Source organism: Trachypithecus francoisi, unplaced genomic scaffold, assembly GCF_009764315.1.
Source record: "Trachypithecus francoisi isolate TF-2019V2 unplaced genomic scaffold, Tfra_2.0 Lachesis_group4, whole genome shotgun sequence".
NCBI classification, from domain to species: domain Eukaryota; kingdom Metazoa; phylum Chordata; class Mammalia; order Primates; family Cercopithecidae; genus Trachypithecus; species Trachypithecus francoisi.
In genome coordinates, this window is record NW_022681469.1 from 23705299 (window position 1) to 23727858 (window position 22560).

Below are 22560 nucleotides of genomic sequence, written 5' to 3' on the forward strand. Positions count from 1 at the left end.
TCTACTTTTTGGCTATTCTAAATAATGTTTCTACGATTATTCATGTGCACATTTTTGTGAGGACATGTTTTCAATTTTCTTGGTTGTACACATATAAATGGAATTGCTGGGTCACTTGGAAACTTTATGTTTAATTATTTAAGGAACCACCAAACTGTTTTCCAAAGCAGCTGATCATTTCACCTTCCTACCAGCAACGTACAAGGATTCCAATTTCTCCACATTAATGCTGACACTTGTTACTGTCCTGTTTATTATAACCATTGTAGTGTGCTTAAAGTGGTATCTCATTGTGGTTTGGGTTTGCATTTGTCTAATGATGAATGATGTTGAGCATCTTTTCATGTGCATGTTGACCATTTGTACCTTCCTTGGAGAAATATTTATTTAAATCCTTTGTTCATTTTTAAATTGGTTTGTCATTGAAAATCAAGAAAATTGTTGTGTTAAGAGTTCTTTATATATTCTGAATACAAGTCACTTATTAGTTATAAAATTTGCAAATATTTTCTTCCTTTCTGTGGGTTGTTTTTTTCACTTTATTGATGGTGACCTTTGAGGCACAAAAATTTTTAATTTTGATGAAGTCTAATTTATCTATTTTTTTCTTATGTTGTTCATGCTTTTGGTGTAATATCTAATATGCTGTGGCCTAACTCAAGGTCAGAAAGATTTACTTCTGTATTTACTTCTATATTTTTTGTTGAAAAGTTTTATAATTTTAGCTCTTATATTTATTTCTACAATCTATTTTGAGTTAATTTTTGTATATGGTGTGAGCTAGGGTCCAACTTTATTCTTTTGCATGTGGATATCCAGTTGTTCCAGTGCCACTTGTTGAAGAGACAATTCTTTCTCCATTAAACGGTCTTGGCACCTGTGTCTGAAATCAACTGGTCATAGATTAATATATTTATTTCTGAATCCTCAATTCAATTTCATGGTCCTGTGCATCTATCCACAATGTTTGTACCAAAATGTTTTGATTACTGTAGCTTTGTAGTAAGTTTTGGTATTGGTATGTGTGAGTCCTGCAACTTTGTTCTTTTTCAGGATTATTTTGGCATTTGGAGTCCCCACAATCACACATGAATTTGAGGACTGGGTTCTTCATTACTGAAAAAAGGCATTGGAAATTGTTAGGGATTGTCTTGAATCTTTTGGCCAATTTGTACAGTATTGCCATGTTAACAACAGGAAGTCTCCTGGTCTATGACCCTGGGCTATCCTATTTATTTAGGCCTTCTTTAATTTCTTTCAGCAATGTTGCATAGTTTTCAAAGTACATATCATTCTCTTGGCTAAATTCATTCTTAGGTATTTTATTCTTTTAAATACTTTTGTAAATGGAGTTCTTTTTCATATTGTTTATTACTGGTATATAGAAACACAACTGATGTTTGCATGGTGATCTTACACTTTGCAACTCTACCGAATTCATTATTAACTCTAGTAGTTTATTTTGTGGATTCTTTCATATTTTCTCTATATAGGATCATGTCATCTGTGAATAGAGATAATTTTACTTCTTTCTTTCCAATTTGGATGCTTCATTTCTTTTTCTTGCCTAATTGCTCCAGCTAGAACTTATAGCACAATGTTCAATAACAGCCATAAAATTAGGCATTCTTGTTTTGTTCCTGATCTTAAGAAAGTTTTCAGTCTTTAATTATTGAATATGTTAACTGTGGGGTTTCCACAAGGGTTCTTTATTATGTAGAAGGTATTCTTTTCTATTCCTAGTATTATTTAGTGTTTTTATCATGAGAGTGTGTTGGATTTTGTCAAATTTTTTTTCTGCCTCAATTGAGAATTCTTTTCATAAATTGAAGATTTTTTTGGTTCTATTAATATGGTGTCTTACGTTGATTGATTTTCTTATGTTGAACCACTCTTGCATTCCTGGGATAAATCCCAATTGGTCACAGTGTATAACCCTTATAATATGCTGTTGGATTCAGTTTGATAGTACTTTGTTGAGGACTTTTTCATTCTATGTTCATCATGGGATTTTGATCTATAGTTTTCTTTGTGTTTTCTTTGTCTGGACTTTGTATCAGGCTAATTCTGGCCTCATATAATTATCTAGAAAGCTGTAGCTCTTCCATTTTGTGGAAGAGTTTGAGAAGGATTGATTTAAATTCTTTTTTTTTTTTGAGAAGGAGTCTCACTCTGTTGCCCAGGCTGGAATGCAGTGGCCCGATCTCGGCTCACTGCACACTCCACCTCCTGGATTCACGCCATTCTCCTGACTCAGCCTCCCGAGTAGCTGGGACTACAGGCGCCCACCACCACGCCTGGCTAATGTTTTGTATTTTTTAGAAGATACAGGGTTTCACCGTGTTAGCCAGGATGGTTTCAATCTCCTGACCTCGTGATCCACCCGCCTCGGCCTCCCGAAGTGTTGGGATTACTGGTGTGAGCCACGCGCCTGGCTGATTTTAATTCTTTTTAAAATATTTAGTAGAATTCATTAGTGAAGCCATCTGGTCCTGACTTCGATTGTGGATTCAATGTCTTTACTTATTATAGGTCTATTCCAAGTTTTTATTTCTTCTTCAATCACTTTTGGTAATTGTGTTTTTAGGAATTTATTCATATCATTGTGGTTATCTAAGTTGTCAGTATACAATTGTTTATAGTATCTCTTATAATCCTTTTTCTATAGGGTTGGTAGAAATGCCCCCACTTTCTAATTTTAGTTGTTTACCTCTCTCCATTTTATAATCAGTCTACCTAAGATTTGTCAATTTTGTTGATCTTTTTAAAAAAAAAAAACGCCTTTTGGTTTCATTGGTTTTCTCTATTGTTTTTCTATTATCTATTTCATTTATCTCTGTTCTAATCTTTATTATTTCCTTCCTTCTAGTTTTGCGTTTAGTTTGCTCTTGCTTTTCTAGTTCCTTAAAGTGTGAAGTTAGGTTACTAATTTTAGATCTTTCTTCTTTTTCAATATAGTTGTTTATAGCTATAAATTTTCCTCTGTGCATTGCTTTCTCTGTATCCCATAAGTTTTGGTATGTTGCCTTTGTATTTGCATTCATCTGAAAGTTTTTTTTTCTTTTTTTGAGACGGAGTCTGGCTCTGTTGCCCAGGCTGGAGTGCAGTGGCCAGATCTCAGCTCACTGCAAGCTCCGCCTCCCGGGTTTATGCCATTCTCCTGCCTCAGCCTCCCGAGTAGCTGGGGCTACAGGTGCCCGCCACCTCACCCAGCTAGTTTTTTTGTATATATATATTTTTAGTAGAGACGGGGTTTCACCGTGTTAGCCAGGATGGTCTCGATTTCCTGACCTCGTGATCTGCCCGTCTTGGCCTCCCAAAGTGCTGGGATTACAGGCTTGAGCCACCGCACCCGGCCTGAAAGTTTTTTTGTAAGTTTGCTTGTAATTTACTTTTTGACTTATTGGTTGTTTATCAATGTTTTGTTTAATTTCCACATATTCTGTGAATTTACCAGTTTTCCTTCTGTTACTGATTTCTAGCTTTATTCCTTTGTGGTTAGAGAAGAAATACTTTGTATGATTTTAGTCCTCTTAAAATTTATTGGAACTTGTTTTGTGGCCTAATACATGATCTATCCTGGTTAATGTTCCATCTGCACTTGGGAAGAATGTATATTCTGCTGCCACTGGGTGGAGTGTTCTATAGAAATACATTAAGCCTAGTTGGTTTATAATGTTCTGCTCTTCAATTTTCTATGTTTATCTTTTGGCTTTTTGTTCTGTGTATTATTAAATTATACAGTTCTTGAATTGCCAGTTTCTCCATTCTATTTGGTCAGTTTTTGCCTGATATATTTTTGATGCATGTGTGCTTATAATTGTTATATCTTCCTTATGGGTTGACACTTTTATCGTTGTAAAACTTCCTTTTTTTTTCCTCTAATAACAATTTTTGGGCTTTTTTTTGTGTGCGTGTATTGTTAGTATAGCCACTACACCTCTACTTTGGTTAATGTTTGTATGGTATATTTCTCCACAACCTTTTATCTTCAACTCCTTTATGTCTGAATGTAAAGCGTGTCTCTTGTAGACAGCATATAGTTGGATCATGTTTCTTAAAGTTATTCATTTTACTGATCTTTGCCTTTTGTTTGGAATCCTGAGTTTATTTCCATTTAACACTATTACTGAGAAAGTATGATTTACATGTGTGATTTGAGTATCTGCTTTATGTTTGTTTTATGTCTTTTTTGTTTCTTTATGTCTCCATTACTGCTTTCTTGTGTGTTAAATATACATTTTGTATTATACCATTATAATTCCTTTGTTTCCTTTATCAAATATTTTAAAATTATTTTTAACTTGTTTTTCTGGGGATTACAATTAACATCTTAACTTAAAACACTCTACTTTGCAATAATATTAACTTAGTTTAAATAGTATGTAAAAACTTTGTTCCAATATAGGTCTGTTCTTTGCTACCCCTTTTTGCTACTAGTGTCATAAAAATTACATATTTATACATTATGAGCCCGTTACATAGGTCAATAATTATTGGTTTATGCAATAAGCTGATTTTAATAAGAAGAAAAGAGTTACAAACTACATTTTTAGGGTCTTTTGTATTTACCTATGTAATTACCTTTACTAGCGCTTATTTCTTTGTGTGAATTCAAATTATTGTCTAGTGCCCTTTCTTTTCAGTTTAAAGGACTTTCTTTGGTATTTCCTATAGGGCAGGTCTACAAGCAACAAATCCTCTCAATTTTTGTTTATATGGAAATACATTTTTCCTTTATCTTGGGAGTATAGTTTTGCTGGATATAGAATTGTTAGTTCACAGCCTTTAACTTTCAGTCCTTTGATTATGTCATCTTACTGCCTTCTGAACTCCATTATTTCTGCTGATAAGTTCATTGTTAATCTTACTGAGGCTCCTTTCTATATGATAAGTTCTTTTCTCTTGCTGCTTTTAAGATTTCCACTTCATCTTTGGTTTTCAACAGTTTAATTATGCTGTTTTTAGGTCTAGATCTCTTTGAGTTAATCCTCTTTGGAGTTTGTTGAATTCTTTTGTGTTCAGACTAATGTTTTTCATCAAATTTGAGAAGTTTATGGCCATTATTTCTTCACATATACTTCCTGTTGCATTCTTTCCTTTATTTTGGAAGTAGAGTTTGGCTGGATATAGAATTCTTAGTTGACAGTCTTTAACTTTCCTTTTGGGATTACCATTATGCACATGTTGCTGTGCTTGATGATGTCTCACAAGTCTCTGAGGCTCTATACCTTCTTTTTAATTATTTTTTCTTTCTTTCCCTCAAACTACATATTCTTAGTTGACTTATTTTCAAGTTCACTACTGTTTCTCCTGCCAGTTCTAATCTGCTGTTTCATCTCTCTAATGAATGTTTCACTTTAGTCATTGCATTTTTCAACTACAGATTTTCTATTTGATTTTTTTTAAAAAAAGAATATTTCTATCTCTTTGTTGATATTCTCTGTTTGATAAGCCATCATTATTGTACTTTCTTTTAATTCTTTAGATGTGCTTTCCTTTAGTCCTTTGAACATAATAGGTAATTTAAAGTCGTTGTGTGTTAAGTCCAACACCTGTGCTTCCTCAAACACTATTTCTACGGACAGCTTGTTTTCCTGCGTACAGACCATATTTCCTTTCTCTTTGTGATAATTTTCTGTTGTTAAAAATGGATTTGTTTTTTTGAGATGGAGTCTCGCTACATTGCCCAGGCTGGAGCGCAATGGTGCAATCTCGGCTCACTGCAACCTCCACCTCCTGGGTGCAAGTGATTCTCCTGCCTCAGCCTCCCCAGTAGTTGGGATTACAGGCATATGCCACCACACCCAACTAATTTTTGTATTTTTCTTAGAGACAGGGTTTCACTATGTTGGCCAGGCTGGTCTTAAACTCCTGACTCCAAGTGATCCATCCGCCTCAGCCTCCCAAAGCACTCGGATTACAGGCAGGAGCCACTGCACCTGGCCAAAATGGATATTTTATATAATATAATGTGACACCTCTGAAAATCAGATTCTGCCCCTTCCTTGGGGTTTATTGTTGCTTTTTGTTTGCTTACCGATATGGTTTGTCTGTATCCCCACCCAAATCTCATCTTTAATTGTAGCTCCAATAATTCTCATGCGTCATGGGAGGGACTTGGTGGGAGGTAATTGAATCATGGGGTCGGGTTTTTCCCATGCTCTTATTATGATAATGAATAAGTCTCACGAGATCTGATGGTTTTATAAAGGGGAGTTACCCTTCACAAGCTCTCTCTTGTCTGCTGCCATGTAAGATTTGACTTTGCTCTTCATTTGCCTTCAGCCATGATTGTGAGGCCTCTCCAGCCATGTGGAATTGTGAGTCAATTAAACTTATTTCATTTATTCATTACCCAGTCTCTGGTATGTCTTTATTAGCAGGGTGAGACCAGATTAATACACTTACTATTATTCTAGTGACTTCCCTGGACTAACTTTGTAAAATCTTTTTTTTTTTTCCTTTGAGACGGACTCTTGCTCTGTTGCCCAGGCTGGAGTGCAGTGGCGCAATCTTGGCTCTCTGCAAGCTCCACCTCCCAGGTTCACGCCATTCTCCTGCCTCAGCCTCCTGAGTAACTGGGACTACAGGTGCCTACCACTGCACCTGGCTAATTTTTTATATTTTTAGAAGAGATGGGGTTTCACCGCATTAGCCAGGAGTCTTGATCTCCTGACCTCGTGATCCACCTGCCTCGGCTTCCCAGTGTAAAATCTTTATTCTTTGTCATGTATAGCCATAGACACCTAAGCTTGGTTAACTTAGTGGTCATCTAGTGATTGGACAGAGACGTCCCTAAATACCTTGAACCAATAAGCCTCCCAGCCTTTGCCAAGGCAACCACTTGTGTAGGGCATGACTTCAACACTCTTTCACTTTACAATTCTGCCCCACTCTTCACTTGTCACTTGCACAGAGCCTCAAAGTCAGCCAGAGGTAGGAGAAAAGAGCCTTCTTAGTTATTGTCTGGGCATGCACACATGTGTGTGGCCTTCTAAATCCCATGGAATATTTTGGAGCTTTATGAATGTCCAGATGTCCCCTACGGAGATCTAGTTTCACTTTTCTTTTTCCGGTTTTTAGCCAGTCTCTTGTAAGCCTCCACTGATAGCACCGCCTCAGGCAGCTGTGATGTTAAACAATTGCTAATGATTACCTCTGACAAATTCCCTAGCCATAGACTGTTCCTACAGACCAACCTTAGGCCAAATAAAGACAAGCCCTGAGAATGGAGCTTTTAAAGGAGCTGCCACAAAGATCAAATAGTGATAATTATCTGGAGATGAGGCTTTTGGGAATTCCAATCCCATTTTATTTCCTTTTGGGAATTCTTGGATGCTGTTTTTCATAGCTACTGTTACTGTAAGTGTCTTGGTTTTCAAGGCTATTGCAGAGCTACAGAGAGGGAGATGGGAATAGGGTACATTAAAATGACAAAAGTGTGCCATTCTTACCAAGATGCAGCTGAATAAATAATCCTCAGATTGTTGCATGCCTTTGATTAATTTTGGGAGTTTTGTAAAAGTTGATTTTGAGCATTTTTGACAGCATTCTTATCACTTTAATGGAGGTATTTGCTATACTAGAAGTGCTTTCTCATCCTCATTTGTTGCTTTAATTTTGAATTTAAAGTATTATTGGAAGGAGAGATACTGACTCAGATATTTCCTCAAACAAAAACAAAACAACAGAAGGACAGGCAAATGGTCCAAGATGATGAATTGAGAAGGTTTGGACTGTTAATCCTAGCTGTACCTTTGAACTACTTGGGGAGCTTTTTAAAAAGAGATCCTGATTTAATTGATTTAGAGTATGGCCTCTATAACAGTATTTTAAAAGCTCCCTTGGCCAGGTGCCATGGCACATGCCTGCGATCCTAGCACTTTGGGAGGTTGAGGTGGAAGGAGTTCAAGACCAGTATGGGCAACATGGTGAGACCCTGTCTCTACAAAAAATAAAAAAATAGCTGGGTTTAGTGGCACACACTTGTGGTTTCAGCTACTCGGGAGACTGAGAGTGTGGGTCGCTTGAGCCAGGAGGTTAAGGCTGCAGTGGGCTGTGTTTGTACCACTGCACTCTAGCCTTGGCAACAAATAGAGACCCTGTTTAAAAAAACCCAGCAACCATAAAAACAAAATAACAACAAGGAAAGACAAAATAAAAGCTTTCTAGTGATCTTAATATGCTACCAGAGGGAAAACCACTGGTCTAGAGTGAGTTTCAAGACAGAGGTTGACTTTTTGAGCCAGGGATGCAGTATGATGATATGAACCTGGACAGTAATGTTTGTCAAAGCGTGTGCTATACTCCTTCCCTCCAAGTCACCCAGATTGGCAATTCCCAAATCATATGTCTTGAAGGACCAAGTTTTCAAAAATTATTTTTTATTTCTAATCTATACGGACTGAAACTTTTATAAAATGCAACAAAAATGAATTACCAGAAAAACAGAATAAAAAGTGATGCACAAAATATGTCCAAATATTTTATTATTACATCCAACAGACATATGATTATTGTGTAAAATAAATATAAATATGTCTGCTTAAGCTCAGTGGACCTTGGTGCGGACTAGCAACTAAGTATGTGAACCAGTACAGAGACCAGGTAAACTTGACTTTGGGTTCTTTGTTGAAGAGGCTCATCTTAGGGAGGCATTTCTCCTGTACTGGCAAAGCCAGCCAAAGGAAGGGACCCACAGATAAGGCTCAAAAGGGAGCCCTTCTTTACCCTGTTGGGCTGGCAACAAGGCAACTGTGGATGTGTGTGTCTTGCAAGCACACATCAATCTGAGGTGGATACTGGGAATTTTGAGGATGGACAGCTAGCTTATATGCCATCTGCACAGGAAAGTGGAATCCACCAGATGTGGTCATTGACTCAGATCCTGATACAAGGAGACATAGAAGGTTTCCCTAAGAGAAGTGCTGGGTGACCCCCTCACAGACAGTGGAAAATGATATGAAGAGAAGTCCTGAGAAGGATGACAATGATGTGTTGGAACAGGGAGAATTCATACTAGCATGCACCATGACACAGAACACACAGGTACTGCAGAAGGCAGAAATGGTTTTGGTTTTTAGGAAATGTGGCAACAGAGTTGGAATTCTCCCATGCTGTGCTCCAGTTGATGTTTGTGAAGACCATGTTACTTTTTAACCTAGGAGACTTGAATCATTTCAGCAGTGAAAGTGAATGATTTTACAGGCCCATAAACCTGCAAATTCCTACCACTGACCATCTAGCAGTATTATGAGTGGTTTGATACCCTGAGCTAATGGAGACTTTGCTGGGGTGGAAGGTGGTAGGGTAGGCAAGTGGCAGGTTCTCACACTAATTTGAGCTGCTTCTCAAGGAGATATGATCATAGTCTGAGACCTGAGAGAAAGTGGTTCATTTTCTCTCTTTAGAATTCATTATCTCTAAGTAGACAGACCAAAGTTCCCAGAAGGTTCTTGGTAGCAGCATGAGGCCGAGGACTGTAAGGGTGAAAGAAGCTCAGGGTCCTTCTGGCCCAAAGTCTTTAATTTGCACATGATTGCTGGGAGCCAGAGAAATGACACAACTTGGTAACCAGAGTTCAGCTGTGGGGTCCTATATGTGGTTCCAAAAATTTAATTGTAGAAGTACAGGATTGGAAATTCTTAGTTTCACAGCAATTTATGCCTAAAAGTTTGGGGGGGCTAGTTGATAAAAGATTTGGAGGGCTAGTTGACAAAAGCTTTGTATGAGTTAGCACTAAGGTATGGTTGTTATTACAAATGAACATGCTGTGATTAAAGATTACATTCATTATATTTATAAATTACAAAATGAATATATGTTCATGGTAAGGAATTTGAAAAATATTAAAAAGCCTAAACTCAGAAATCTCTTATAAAATCCAACATCTCTACTACCTAGAGCCAATAATTAAGATTTTTTGTGTGTACATATGATTAAGAATATGCAAAGCAATGGTATTGCACCTACAGTTCTGTATCAACTTTTTAAAATTAAACTTATTATTCTGATATAACTATAGACTATACATTAATAAGCAGTTATAAGAAATAACATAGAGAAAGAAAGGATTTTGAAGGTTCACAGTGTGAATAAATGATAAATGTTTGAGGTGATGGATATGCTAATTACCCTGATTTGATCATTACATGTTGTAAATGTGTATTGAAATATCATTCTGGGCTGGGGGCGGTGGCTCAGGTCTGTAATCCCAGCACTTTGGGAGGCCGAGGCAGGTGGATCTCTTGAGGCCAGGAGTTCGAGACCAGTTTGGCCAGCATGGTGAAACCCTATCTCTACTAAAAATAAAAAAATTAGCTGGGCGTGATGGCTCATGCGTGTAATCCCAGCTACTCAGGAGGCTGAGGTAGGAGAATCACTTGAACCCAGGAGGCAGAGGTTGCAATGAGCTGAGATTGTGCCATTGCACTCTAGCCTGGGCAAGAGTGAGACTCTGTCTCAAAAAAAATAAAAAATAAAGAAAGAAAAGAAAAGAAAAGAAATATCACTCTATATCCCATAAATATGTATAATTATTACATGCCAACTAAAAATAAAAGGAAAAAATAAAAAAAAATAATTCAGAGCGATCTCATTGTACCCTTTACTTAGTTTTCTCCAATAATAACATCTTGTACAATATAATAACCAGGATACTGACATTTACTGATCTTATTCAAAATTCCGTTTTACTTGTATATGTGTGTGTATTTAGTTCTCTACAATTTATCATGTTAGGCTTGTGCATCCATAACCACAGTCAAGATGCAAAACAATTCCAGTGCCACAAGGATCCTTTGTGTTGCCATTTTAAAAATCACACCCCTTCCTTCCTCACCCCCTTCCCATGTGCCCATCCCTCTTCATGGCCTTCACTAATCTATTTTCCATCTCTATATTTTGGCTTTTCAAAAATGTTCTATACATGGAGTCATGCTGTTGAAGGACATCTGGGTTGTTTCCAGTTTTGGCTATTATGAATAAACCTTTGTGTACAGGTTTTTATGTAAAAATCTAAGTTTTCATTTCTCTGGGACAAATACCTGAGTGTCATTACTAGGTTGTATGGTATTTGCATGCTTAATCTTGTAAGAAACTGCCAAATTGGTTTCTAGAGTGTGAATCATAATTTTGAATACATTGTAGCATAACTATTTCTCCAAATAATTAAATTTTCTTAAAAAACAAAAATTTTAACAACTGCATAATATTACATGGGATAGATGTAGCATAATGTATAAGATTTCCTCTAATGTTGAACATGTTGGTTGTTTGAGATTTCTTTCTCCTTGTAGAAATCAGTAAAAGACTCCTGCATGTGGAACTAGTGTGAACAGACCTGCTGGAACTGGTTCCTGTAGTCCCCAGGAGTGACTAAGTTCTGAAAGGCTGATTTGTGCTGACCTCATTGCACAGGGGCCTGAGGAAGATAACATGATGTCACTTTGTAAATCTCTGAATGAGACATATAACTGCCACACAGGGACTATTCGCGGTAGCACTGGCATAAATGATATCCTTTCCACCTACGTTGGAAGACTACTGTAATCAAAAACTACCTTTTAGTTTACCAGGAGGAAGACACTGGAATGCTATGTTTCCATGTAGTCAAGTGCTAGAGGACACAAATGGTCTTGTTGTGAGCTTTGTACCAGGAAAAGGGGAGTGGGATGCCTCTCGGGCCCAATTTTGGGATGGTCTAGTGCCACCTTCTCATCTTAGGGATGGCCTTGCCATAGGTCAGAACATAAGATGAGTGCCAGCTGTGTTGCACATGAGCGTGGGCCCTGCCCATGGCACTCTCTGGTTTCTATGTGGCTGTGTTAAAACCTCTTCCAACTGACATAATATTTATTTTGGAAGTGAATGCCCTCAACCAAAGCCGGTGTGCCTAGTATCTTTTCTCTCTCCACTGATTTTGCATCCTTGGATTCTAAACCATCTTAGGTTGATTTTGTAGTTTAATTCTCAGCGGAAAGTACAATTTCTTCATTCCCAAGATCTTGGAGGGTATCTCACTATAGCCTCTAAATACTTATATCTTTCACTATTGTAAATAACTTCCATTATTAAAGATAAGTTGCACTCTTATAAAAAAAATTCTGCATAAATCTTATTTTTAATGTTTACATTAATTTATTTTCTTTTTTAAAAAAATAGAGAAGGGGTCTCCCTATGTTGCTCAGGCTGGTCATAATTTCTGGCCTCAAGTGATTTTCCCAACTGGGCCTCCCAAAGTGCTAGGATTACAGGTGTGAGCCACTGTGCTCAGCCTTTTTTTTTTTTTTTTTTCCAGTTTATTTTAAAAATTATTTCTTTAAGAGAAATTAAAGAAATTAAGTGGGATCATTGGGCTAAAGAGTAGAAATATTTTGGAAGTTTTGATAATTTATAAATTGACTCCTAGAAAAGTAGCTCCTTCTGAAGCTTAATGACAATGCCCCTTTCATTTTATGTTCACCAACAGTGGGCAATAAATTTTAAAAATTACTAACTTGAGAAGTGAAAAAGGGTATCTGGTTTAACTTGTGTGTTACTGATTTTCAGTGAGCGAAACAACAGATACACAGGCTACCTCCTCCAACAAGCATGAGGGCTATCAATAGGAAACCTGTGAATTACTGGATGGATCCTGGTGGGCCATTTCCAGTTTTCAGAGGTGCTTATGACTTTTTATGGAAAAGATTTATCTATCAAAGGCTATGGCGATGGATGCTCTCTACTGAGCATGTAACTTGGTACTATCTATGAACCAGACGGTGGGCATCCACGAGACAATGAATCTGCTAGTGCCTTGATTTTGGACTTTCCACCCTCCAGAACTATGAGAAATAAGTTTCTGTTGCTTATAAGCCACCCAGTTCATGGCATTTCTAAAAAAAAAAAAAAATTGCAGCCCAAAAAGACTAAGACAGTGACATTTGAGCAAACACGTGAAGGAGGAAAGGCAGCTATCCATGTGGGTATTTTGGAGAAGACATTCCGGTAGAACACAGGGCCTGTGCTTAAGCTCTGAGGAGCTGCCTTTCATTGATCAGAAAACTAATCTTAGCTGGTTTTACAGGCTCTGGTCTGGGAGGTGTCAGGGTAGATGGAGGTGGGGGAGGTGAGATCTATGGTTGCAGACTTCAGGTGCCCTTAGGGAAATCTAATTCACAATTTTCCTGTAGGTGGAAGCTTTGGTGGTTGCAACTCATCCAAATTTTCCAAGTTCACTTTGATGATCTGAGATCTCAAAGTAGGAGTTGGTCTCCCAGTAGTCACAGTGGTGACTCTCCTTTCCTGCCCTCGAGGCAAGGTTAGCTGCCTGGAGGGTACACTTGTGGAGACAGGTAGGGCAAACAAAGAGGACAGAACAAGGTCTGTCTTGTCCTGCTGTGGCTTGCTCTGTGCTATCTTTTTGGCTTTCTCTAGTGCAGATCACAGCCCTTTTGGAGCTGAATTTCCATAGAGTAGGATTGGAGGGTCGGAGCAGAGGGGCAGCAATGATTCTGAGTTGTATTTTGACAAACACGAAAAGTCACATCATTCGAGGGAAGGAGAAGGGAACACTCACTGCATTTTACCGATAGGCCATTCACTGTGCTAAGCGTTTTACATACACTGTCTTTTTTTCTTTTGAGACAGAGTCTCGCTCTGTCGCCCAGGCTGGAGTGCAGTGGCGCAATCTCAGCTCACTGCAAGCTCCTCCTCCTGGTTTTACGCCATTCTCTTGCCTCAGCCTCCGGAGTAGCTGGGACTACAGGCGCCCACCACCTCGCCCGGCTAGTTTTTTGTATTTTTTAGTACACACGGGGTTTCACCGTGTTAGCCAGGATGGTCTCAATCTTCTGACCTTGTGATCCGCCCGTCTGGGCCTCCCAAAGTGCTGGGATTACAGGCTTGAGCCACCGCGCCCGGCCTACGCTGTCTTATTAAATCTTCATTACTACTGTGCAAGGTGGGTGTTAATGTCACCTTTTTTTTTTTTTGAGACAGGGTCTTGCTTTGTTGCCCAGGCTGGAGTGCAGTGGCGCGATCTCGGCTCACTGCAAGCTCTGCCTCCCGGGTTCATGCCATTCTCCTGCCTCAGCCTCCTGAGTAGCTGGGACTACAGGCACCCGCTACCACGCCCGGCTAATTTTTTGTATTTTTAGTAAGAGACAGGGTTTCATCGTGTTAGCCAGGATGGTCTCGATTTCCTGACCTCATGATCCACCCGCCTCGGCCTCCCAAAGTGCTGGGATTACAGGCATGAGCCACCACGTCCAGCCTTGCTTCAGAGCTTTATGAGTAAGGTCCCCATGGCCTCAAAAGTCCTCTAGAGTTCTGAGCCTCCAAGCCTGTGGCTCTGCCTAGAGCTGGGGAACGGCACAGCTCTGCCAACTCTACATCCAGATATGTGTAGCCACCGCGCCCGGCCTATTGTCACCATTTTGCAGATGAAGAAAGCAAGGCTCAAAGATATTGGCTATTTTCCTACTTACAAAATACGTACACCTTGTAAAAACTTCAACAATAAAAACAATGTTAAAAACAAGAAGTCCTTCATAGTCTCACCTCTCAGATAAAACCACTCCAATTGTCCCTTGGTATCTGCAGGGGTTTGGTTTTAGGACCCTCCCTAGAAGACCAAAATCCATGGATGCCCTGATGTAAAAAGGCCTAGCATTTGCATCTAACCTATACACCTCCTCCTGTATACTTTAAATAATCTCTACATTGCTTATAATACTGAATACATTGTACATATTACGTAAATTGTTGTTAAGCTATATTTAATTTGTGTTTTTAAAAATGGTATTTTTTTTTTAAACTGAGATGGTGTGCTGCTCTGTCACCCAGGCTGGAGTGCAGTGATGCAATCTCAGCTCACTGCAGCCTTGACCTCCTGGGCTCAAGCGATCCTCCTGCCTCGGCTCCCAAGTAGCTGGGAACACAGGCAGCACCACCAAGCCTGGATAATTTTTGTTTTTTTTTTGAGACAGAGTTTCGCTCTTGTTGCCCAGGCTGGTGTGCAATGGCGCGATTTTGGCTCGCTGCAACCTCCGCCTTCTGGGCTCAAGTGATTCTCCTGCTTCAGCCTCCTGAGTAGTTGGGATTACCGGCATGCTCCACCACGCCGGGATAATCTTGTATTTTTAGTAGAGACGGGGTTTCTCCATGTTGGTCAGGCTGGTCTCGAACTCCCGACCTCAGGTGATCCGCCCGCCTCGGCCTCCCGAAGTGCTGGGATTACAGGCGTGAGCCACTGCGCCCCGCATTTTTTTGTTTCTTTTTAGTGACGTGGTTTCGCCATGTTGTCCAGGTTGGTCTCCTGGGGCCAAGAGATCCGCCCACCCCGGCCTCCCAAAATGTTAGAATTACAGGTGTGAGCCACTGCGCCCGGCTATTTTTTATTTTTAAAACTTTGAAAAAAATATTTTCAGTCCTCGTTGACTGAATCCGCGAGTGCGGAACCAGAGTATGCAGAGGTCCGACTGCATAGGAACTTGGTGTATAATTCTCCTGAATTTTAAAAATATACACACATACATACCTTTTTTTTTTTTTTCACAAGAAACCAGGACTACAGCGTACATACATTCCTATGAAATTTGCCTATCCTAGCAGTGCATCTTGGTTATCTTGCTGTGTAGCCAATTCGTTTTACTAATGAAAGCAGGGCTTTAGGGGAGTTAGCGCTCCCTGAGGATACGCGTGGTTGTGGCTTCACGCAGGTCACTCTGCTCTAAGGGCTCCAGCTTCCTCCCTGTACGAGGAGGGCAGGGGGCTGGGAGCTCTGCGATGTAACGCCAACTAACAGGGCGCCGCACCCCCTGCCCGCCTCGTGACTACCTGGGATGTTCTTTTTTTTTTTTTTTTTTTTGAGACAGTCTCGCTCTGCCCCCAGGCTGGAGTGCAGTGGCCGGATCTCAGCTCACTGCAAGCTCCGCCTCCCGGGTTCCCGCCATTCTCCTGCCTCAGCCTCCCGAGTAGCTGGGACTACAGGCGCCCGCCACCTCGCCCAAATAATTTTTTTACATTTTTAGTAGAGACGGGGTTTCACCGTGTTAGCCAGGATGGTTTCGATCTCCTGACCTCGTGATTCGCCCGTCTCGGCCTCCCAAAGTGCTGGGATTACAGGCTTGAGCCACCGCGCCCGGCCCCTGGGATGTTCTTAAGGTCCAGTCTTGCTTGACTTGGGTGGCAGCTGCCACTTTCAGTAAATTCAGACAAAGCCGCCGCCAGCGCCGCCAGGACCTCCCCTCGCCACCCCTCGGGCGGGGTGAGGATTACCCCAGCGGCCAGGCGGGATGGGACTGGCTCAGGGGCGGGGCCTCGGGCGAGTCGGGGGCGGGGCGCCAGCAGAGGGGCGGGGCCTGAGGCTGGGGCGCCCGGTGCGTGCGGACTGGTAGGCCTGTCCCGGCGTGACGTGCTCGGCGCCCGCGCCCGGCCCCGCGCCATCGCTCCCAGGCCCCGCCCCTCCGTCGCTCCGTCCCTTGCCGCTCCACCCCTAAAAACGGTGGCGCTGCGATGGCGGAGGCCGTGGAGCGCACTGACGAGCTGGTCCGGGAGTACCTGCTCTTCCGCGGGTTCACGCACACACTGCGGCAGCTGGACGCCGAGATCAAGGCGGACAAGGAGAAGGGGTTCCGGGTGAGGGCCGGCGGGAGCGGCGCGGGCAGAGGCGGCCCGAGGGAGCCGGGGAGCGGGCTTCCCCCCAGCACTGCCTCCGGGGCGGGAGCGGCGCTGTCACTCGCGTCGGGGCGCGGGAGACCTCAGCGCGTCCGACCCCACCTTGACGGATGAAGAACTGAGGCCCTCAGAAGGACGGGACCTGCCTGAAGCCGCCCCCCGAGTCAGGAGCATCGCCGAGGCTGGAGCCCCGATGCCCCGGCTTCTGGTCCAGGGTTCTGTCTCCACTCCAGCCTCCTTGGCCAGGATGGCGATGAGGTTTTAGGAGCCGAGGTTAGGTAGATGGTTGCGTTTTGGCAACAGATATTCGTGTTGGCTTCCAATGGCAGTGGAAGCAAAGAAGTCTGCAGTTCAAAACGTTAGCTGTGTTCAAGTACCTGCGGTGTTTGTTTAAAATGGCCTCGTCAGGGACTCCTTGGCAATTTTGCTTCTGTAGTTGTGGAAGACCTCATGGCACATTAGAGAAACCCAAACTTCCCCTACTCTAAAATGATTTTGCATTGCGAGGTTCTTGGAATGTATATGTGTGTGAGTTGTATGTTTGTATGTACTGACTTCAATGAGAGGCAGTGAGCTAACAGCAAGAGCACTGGAGGGGAGTTAGGAGATCTGGTTTCCTGCCTGGACAAAGTTAGTGGCTACTTAGTGGCAAAAGCAAATCATTTCACCCCTCTGGGCCTCAGTGGCCTGCTCTACAAGCTAGGGGCGTTGGATTGGTATTGATATCTAAACCCTTTTCCAGATTCTGTACTCTGCTGTAATTGCTCCTCGCAAGGAGGTGACTTCCTTGGCTGACACTCTGAGCAGCTACCACGGCTTCGGTGGAACTCTGATGACTTGAAGGAGTCAGTCCGTGCACCTCCTTATGATCCTTGGTGTCCAGGAATTGTGGAGATTCTCTCATACTCTCTTCTCTCCACCCCACCCCCTTTTTAAAAAATGTGAGGTAACTGAGACTACAGTTAAGCAACAATGCCGTTTTTTTTTTTTTGAGACAGAGTCTCACTCTGTCACTTGTCACTTAGGCTGGAGTGCAGTGGCACGATCTTGGCTCACTGCAACATCTGCCTCCTGGGTTCAAGCAATTCTCCTGCCTCAGCCTCCTGAGTAGCTGGGATTACAGGTGCGCGCCACAACACCTGGCTAATTTTTGTATTTTTAGTAGAGTCGGAGTTTCACCATGTTGGCAAGGTTGGTCTCGAACTCCTGACCTCAGGTGATCCACCCGCCTCGGCCTCCCAAAATGCTGGGATTACAGGTGTGAGCCACAGTGCCTGGCCTGGCACTGCAAAATTGATCAAGTAAGTCAGAGGCAGATCCAAGATCTCGAGCCAGATCTCTTACGTTCTGGCCCAGAGCCCTTTTACACCTGAAATTTCCGTGCTTGCTAGAGGGTCAAACCACTTCTCTAACATCAGAAAACTGAAAAACCGTTGCATTAGTATGTTTTGAAAATGTTATAGATTGCTAACTTACAAATTTTTTTTTACACCCAGAAGCCATGACAAGAGGAAAAAACTTTATTCCATGCAGGGGAGAATTCCCTTCTGTCCCTTACCATCTTCTCCATCCATGTTTCTCACCAGGTGGATAAGATTGTGGACCAGCTGCAGCAGTTAATGCAGGTGTATGACTTGGCTGCCCTTCGGGATTATTGGAGCTACTTGGAGCGTCAACTCTTCAGCCGCTTGGAGGATATATACAGACCCACCATCCACAAGCTGAAAACCAGCCTGTTTCGCTTTTATCTTGTCTACACAATCCAGGTACCTGTTGATTCAGGGTTTCTGTTTCCCTTAGTGGAAGGAGCTCTTTGCTCCTGAAGTAGATTTTCTTCCAGTTCCTAGGAGGACTCTGTATGTGATTATGGGGAAGAGTGCAGCAGTTACAGTGCAATTATTTTTGGCTGTTTTCCTTCTTTTTTTTCCTTGTCGTCATCTGTAGATCATCTGACTTGTCTTCCCCATTCCTATTTCCTTTTTTATTCTAAGCACGTAAGCTTAAAACAAAGGTGGTATTTTAAAGAATGTAAGTAGCTGGGTTAAAGTTTGAGTAATAAAGACGATAGCTGACCTGGAGGAATGAGTCACTTAGTTATTTGAACATCAGCTAGGGATTCATTTTTAGGATGGGATTTATCATTAGAACTTCAGTTTAAACAAGCTTTGAAATGACAAGTTCCTTGAGAAAAGAGTGATGGTTTCCTTTATATTATGGAATTTTATTTTGCCAGTTACCTGGCAGGCTGATAGCCAAAGTGTGTCTGCTATACAGTGATGAAGAGTCTTAACTCTGGATCTCCGTCTCTTCTCCCTCCTTGCTACCTCCTTGTGTCTTGGCAGACACACAGAAATGACAAGGCCCAGGAGTTCTTTGCAAAGCAGGCCACAGAACTCCAGAACCAGGCTGAGTGGAAGGATTGGTTTGTCCTGCCCTTCCTGCCATCTCCGGACACCAACCCCACCTTTGCTACCTACTTTTCTCGACAGTGGGCCGACACCTTCATTGTGTCCCTGCACAACTTCCTGAGCGTCCTGTTTCAGTGCATGCATATCCTTTCAGTTGCCTGGGGCTGAGGACCCAGCCTGAGGCCCCTAGACCTCAGGATCAATAGCCCGCTGCTCTCCATACAGGCATTTCTTCTACAAAAATGCCCGGGGACCATTTTCATGCCTCATATGAGGGGACTGGACAAATTGTGGTTGTTTTTGTCAGTAAGCCAGGGAATCATGAATCTTAGTTCTGACACTGTGCTGCTGAAGTATTAGCTGACATGTGGGCAGGGACAGTGGCAGCAGTGGAGTGCTAGCACCTACTTTGTCAGCAGGCACTGGGGTTGGAAGGCAGCTGCTGCTTGGAGAAACCGGGCAGCCTTGAGAGTACCCTCTCTGTGCATGAAACGTGTTCCAAGGGATATACCTTTGCTGGGATTAGGTACAGATGAGAAGACTTCTTGGGTTGGAACTTTTGCCTGCGTTAGTGTTTGAGTTACTGTCTCTAATAGTAACTCCAGTGTTCCTCAAGTTGCCAGAAAACACAGTAGGTTTAAGAATATATATGCGGATATTTGCGAGGGGGAATGAATGAGAATGCAGGTAAATAATTTATGGCCTACCAAACATACAAGCCAGAGCTCCCGGGGCCATCGTTTATACTCTCTAGGCTGGAAATTTAGAGGAGGAGAAGGGAGTCTGGCTTGAATGGGGCTGGCTGGTGAGGCACTGATAAATTTGGGTGTTTAGAGGCCCACCCATGGGCGGGCATTTTGGCCTCTGGGAGGAACACTTGGTGGTGGAGGTGGGAAGGGCACCTTTCCTGCCTTCACCCTTTCTGTGCCGCAGATGAGTGTGAATTCCACCCTTGCCAGAGCTGCCTTGCTCCCTCCCCCTTGCTCCCTCTCTTCATCCTGAGGGCTCTCCAGTTAGCCTTGTGGGCCCTCCAGTGAAATCGAAAGTGTCACTCAAAGTCTTTTCAGTGGTCCTCAAACTAGGTTACACACATATGGGCTCCAGTCCTCTTTCCAGTTCTGAGGCCCTGTCTGCTCTGTGCTCCTCCTAACTGAGGCTGCCTGAGGCAGTGGAGAAGGACCAGTATCCCAAGCTAGATTGTGGTGGTTCTTGGGGCGGCCATGCCATCTGCAGAAAGCTTTCTCTTCTCAGTCCAAACCTTTGCCAGGGAGAGGCTCAATCTGGGAGGCGAAGCCAAGTGACTGGTCTTTTCTGCCTCATTGGCTGTATTCTTGTGGAGCCACTGGCCTCCAGGGCTGCTTTTAGCTGAATGTACTGACCTCCCTAAAGCTCCGACTGGCTGTGAAGTCCACTGGATGCTAGCTGTTTGCTGCTGGTATTTGAGAGAAAATGCTTAGGTTTGGATTTATGTCCCCTTTGTAGGCTGGCCAGGCAGATGGTCATGTGTCTGTGAGTCTGTCCGAATGAAATGAGGCCAGACCTAAAGAAAGTCTTCGAGACAAGGGAGCGACTATTTCATTAAGCCCACAAGAGCCCACAGCACCGCTCCTGTACTCTGTTCTCTGTGTCCCTGTGTCTCATGTGTTTTGCTGATGTGTCAAGGGTTTGGGAAGGAGTTGTAAACATTTCATGGGCTGGCTTATTCTTTAACTCTGTGCACCAGTCCCTGTGATCCTGAACTTTGATGCAGAGTGTCAGAGGACTAACCAGATTCAAGAAGAAAATGAAGTTCTGCGTCAGAAGGTTTGTTCTGAATAGGCTTGCTCCTGGGGAAGTACTTCTGCTTTTGGTGTGTAAAATTAGGTAGTGGCAGTGGAAGACTATATTAGTCAGCTTTTCACTGCCACTACCTAATTTCTCAGATGGAAATGAATTACCAGAAAGTCAGTATTGGGAATTTGGGGAGTAACAGTCTCTCACAACCAGAGGTGAGATTCATATTTTAAGTCAGATATATAGCATGAACAATATAGTAACAGTAATTAACTTTTAAGGAGAAAAAGACTATATGCATCCATGCCACCTTATAACTAACCTGTTTTCGTATGTCTGTTTCATCTTTCCACATATAGCTATATATGTGTATGTGTATATACACATATGTAAACTATACGTATATGTATATATGTAAACTATATATGTAAAGTATATATACACACACATATATATAGTTTACAACCCAGATATAATTTAGTTGTTCCTACTCAGCTATATGCTTCTCTAGTTTGATAAAACAGTAGAGCCAGGGGACCCACATTTGCCTGTACATTTTGCCTGAGGAACATTTCTCTTTCCTGAAATTAAGATCTCTGTAGGTGATATTATTAGGAAAAGGAAGATTATAGGCTGTTCAGGTTATGGGGTTTAAGATTCTTGGGTTTTGAGGTGTGTGTATATGTAATTTTCTTCAGGCAAAAGGTTAAAAACGCTGTAATTCACTAAATTTTTTTTTCCATTCCAAAGAGCAAAGCAGGATGGGTGGAGCTATTTTTCTCAGTGAATCTAGGAGGAAGCAAGTCAAATGATTAAAAAGAAAATGGGTTTTGGATTTCTAATGGGTTTTGGTTTTCTCACCTCATTGTTGTTCAGTGATAGCAGTCACTTTTCCCAGTCTGCAGTGAGCAGAGTGAGATGGGCCCCTTGATGCTGAGGCGGGTGGCACTCAGACCAGTGGGCTTGGATGCAATGTGTCTAGATATCTTCCTCCACAGAGGGAAGGTTAGGTGAGATCATTGGCTAACTCAGCCCCACCCCTGTGTAGCTTTTTGCATTGCAAGCTGAAATCCACCGACTAAAGAAAGAGGAGCAACAGCCAGAAGAGGAAGAGGCCTTGGTCCAACACAAATTGCCTCCTTATGTCTCCAACATGGACCGCCTGGGGGACTCGGAACTGTGAGTGTGTGTGACGGCCCTCTCCTTTTCTCTGCCCTCTGTGCTCTCAGCCCCACCGTTCCCTCTGATCTTGCCTTGCCTGTAGCCTTCTGTGCCTGCTGAAGGAGAATTGCGGAAGAGCCTCCTGGTACACACTGCTCTTGCTTGAGAGCTTTATTTTTATTTTTAGAGATGGAGTCTCGCTCTGTCACCCAGGCTAGAGTGCCGTGGCACAATATTGGCTCAAAGCAACCTCTGCCTCCTGGGTTCGAGAGACTCTCCTGCCTCACCTCCCAAGCAGCTGGGATTATAAGTGCATGCCACCATGCCTGGCTAATTTTTGTTGTATTTTTGGTAGAGATGGGATTTCATCATATTGGCCAGGCTAGTCTCAAACTCCTGACCTCAAGTGATCCACCTGCCTTGGCCTCCCAAAGTGCTGGGATTACAGGCATGAGCCACCATGTCCAGCCTTGCTTCAGAGCTTTATGAGTAAGGTCCCCATGGCCTCAAAAGTCCTCTAGAGTTCTGAGCCTCCAAGCCTGTGGCTCTGCCTAGA

At 42.4% G+C, this 22560-nt stretch overlaps 1 protein-coding gene across 2 annotated transcripts in view; it reads left to right on the top strand.

The window, feature by feature from the left end:
• The first annotated feature begins 16439 nt into the window (after positions 1-16439).
• The window catches only part of WDR91 (WD repeat domain 91), a 29345-nt gene continuing 23224 nt past the window's right edge, over positions 16440-22560 (top strand). The window contains exons 1-5 of one of the 2 annotated variants that reach the window (XM_033191973.1): positions 16440-16623; positions 18249-18428; positions 19005-19212; positions 20791-20873; positions 21892-22022. In XM_033191973.1, coding sequence (XP_033047864.1) covers positions 16501-16623; positions 18249-18428; positions 19005-19212; positions 20791-20873; positions 21892-22022 — 725 coding nt within the window. In that variant the 5' untranslated portion in view covers positions 16440-16500. Of the gene's footprint in view, positions 16624-18248; positions 18429-19004; positions 19213-20790; positions 20874-21891; positions 22023-22560 lie in introns of those variants that run through there. The other variant, XM_033191975.1, reaches the window with a different exon arrangement.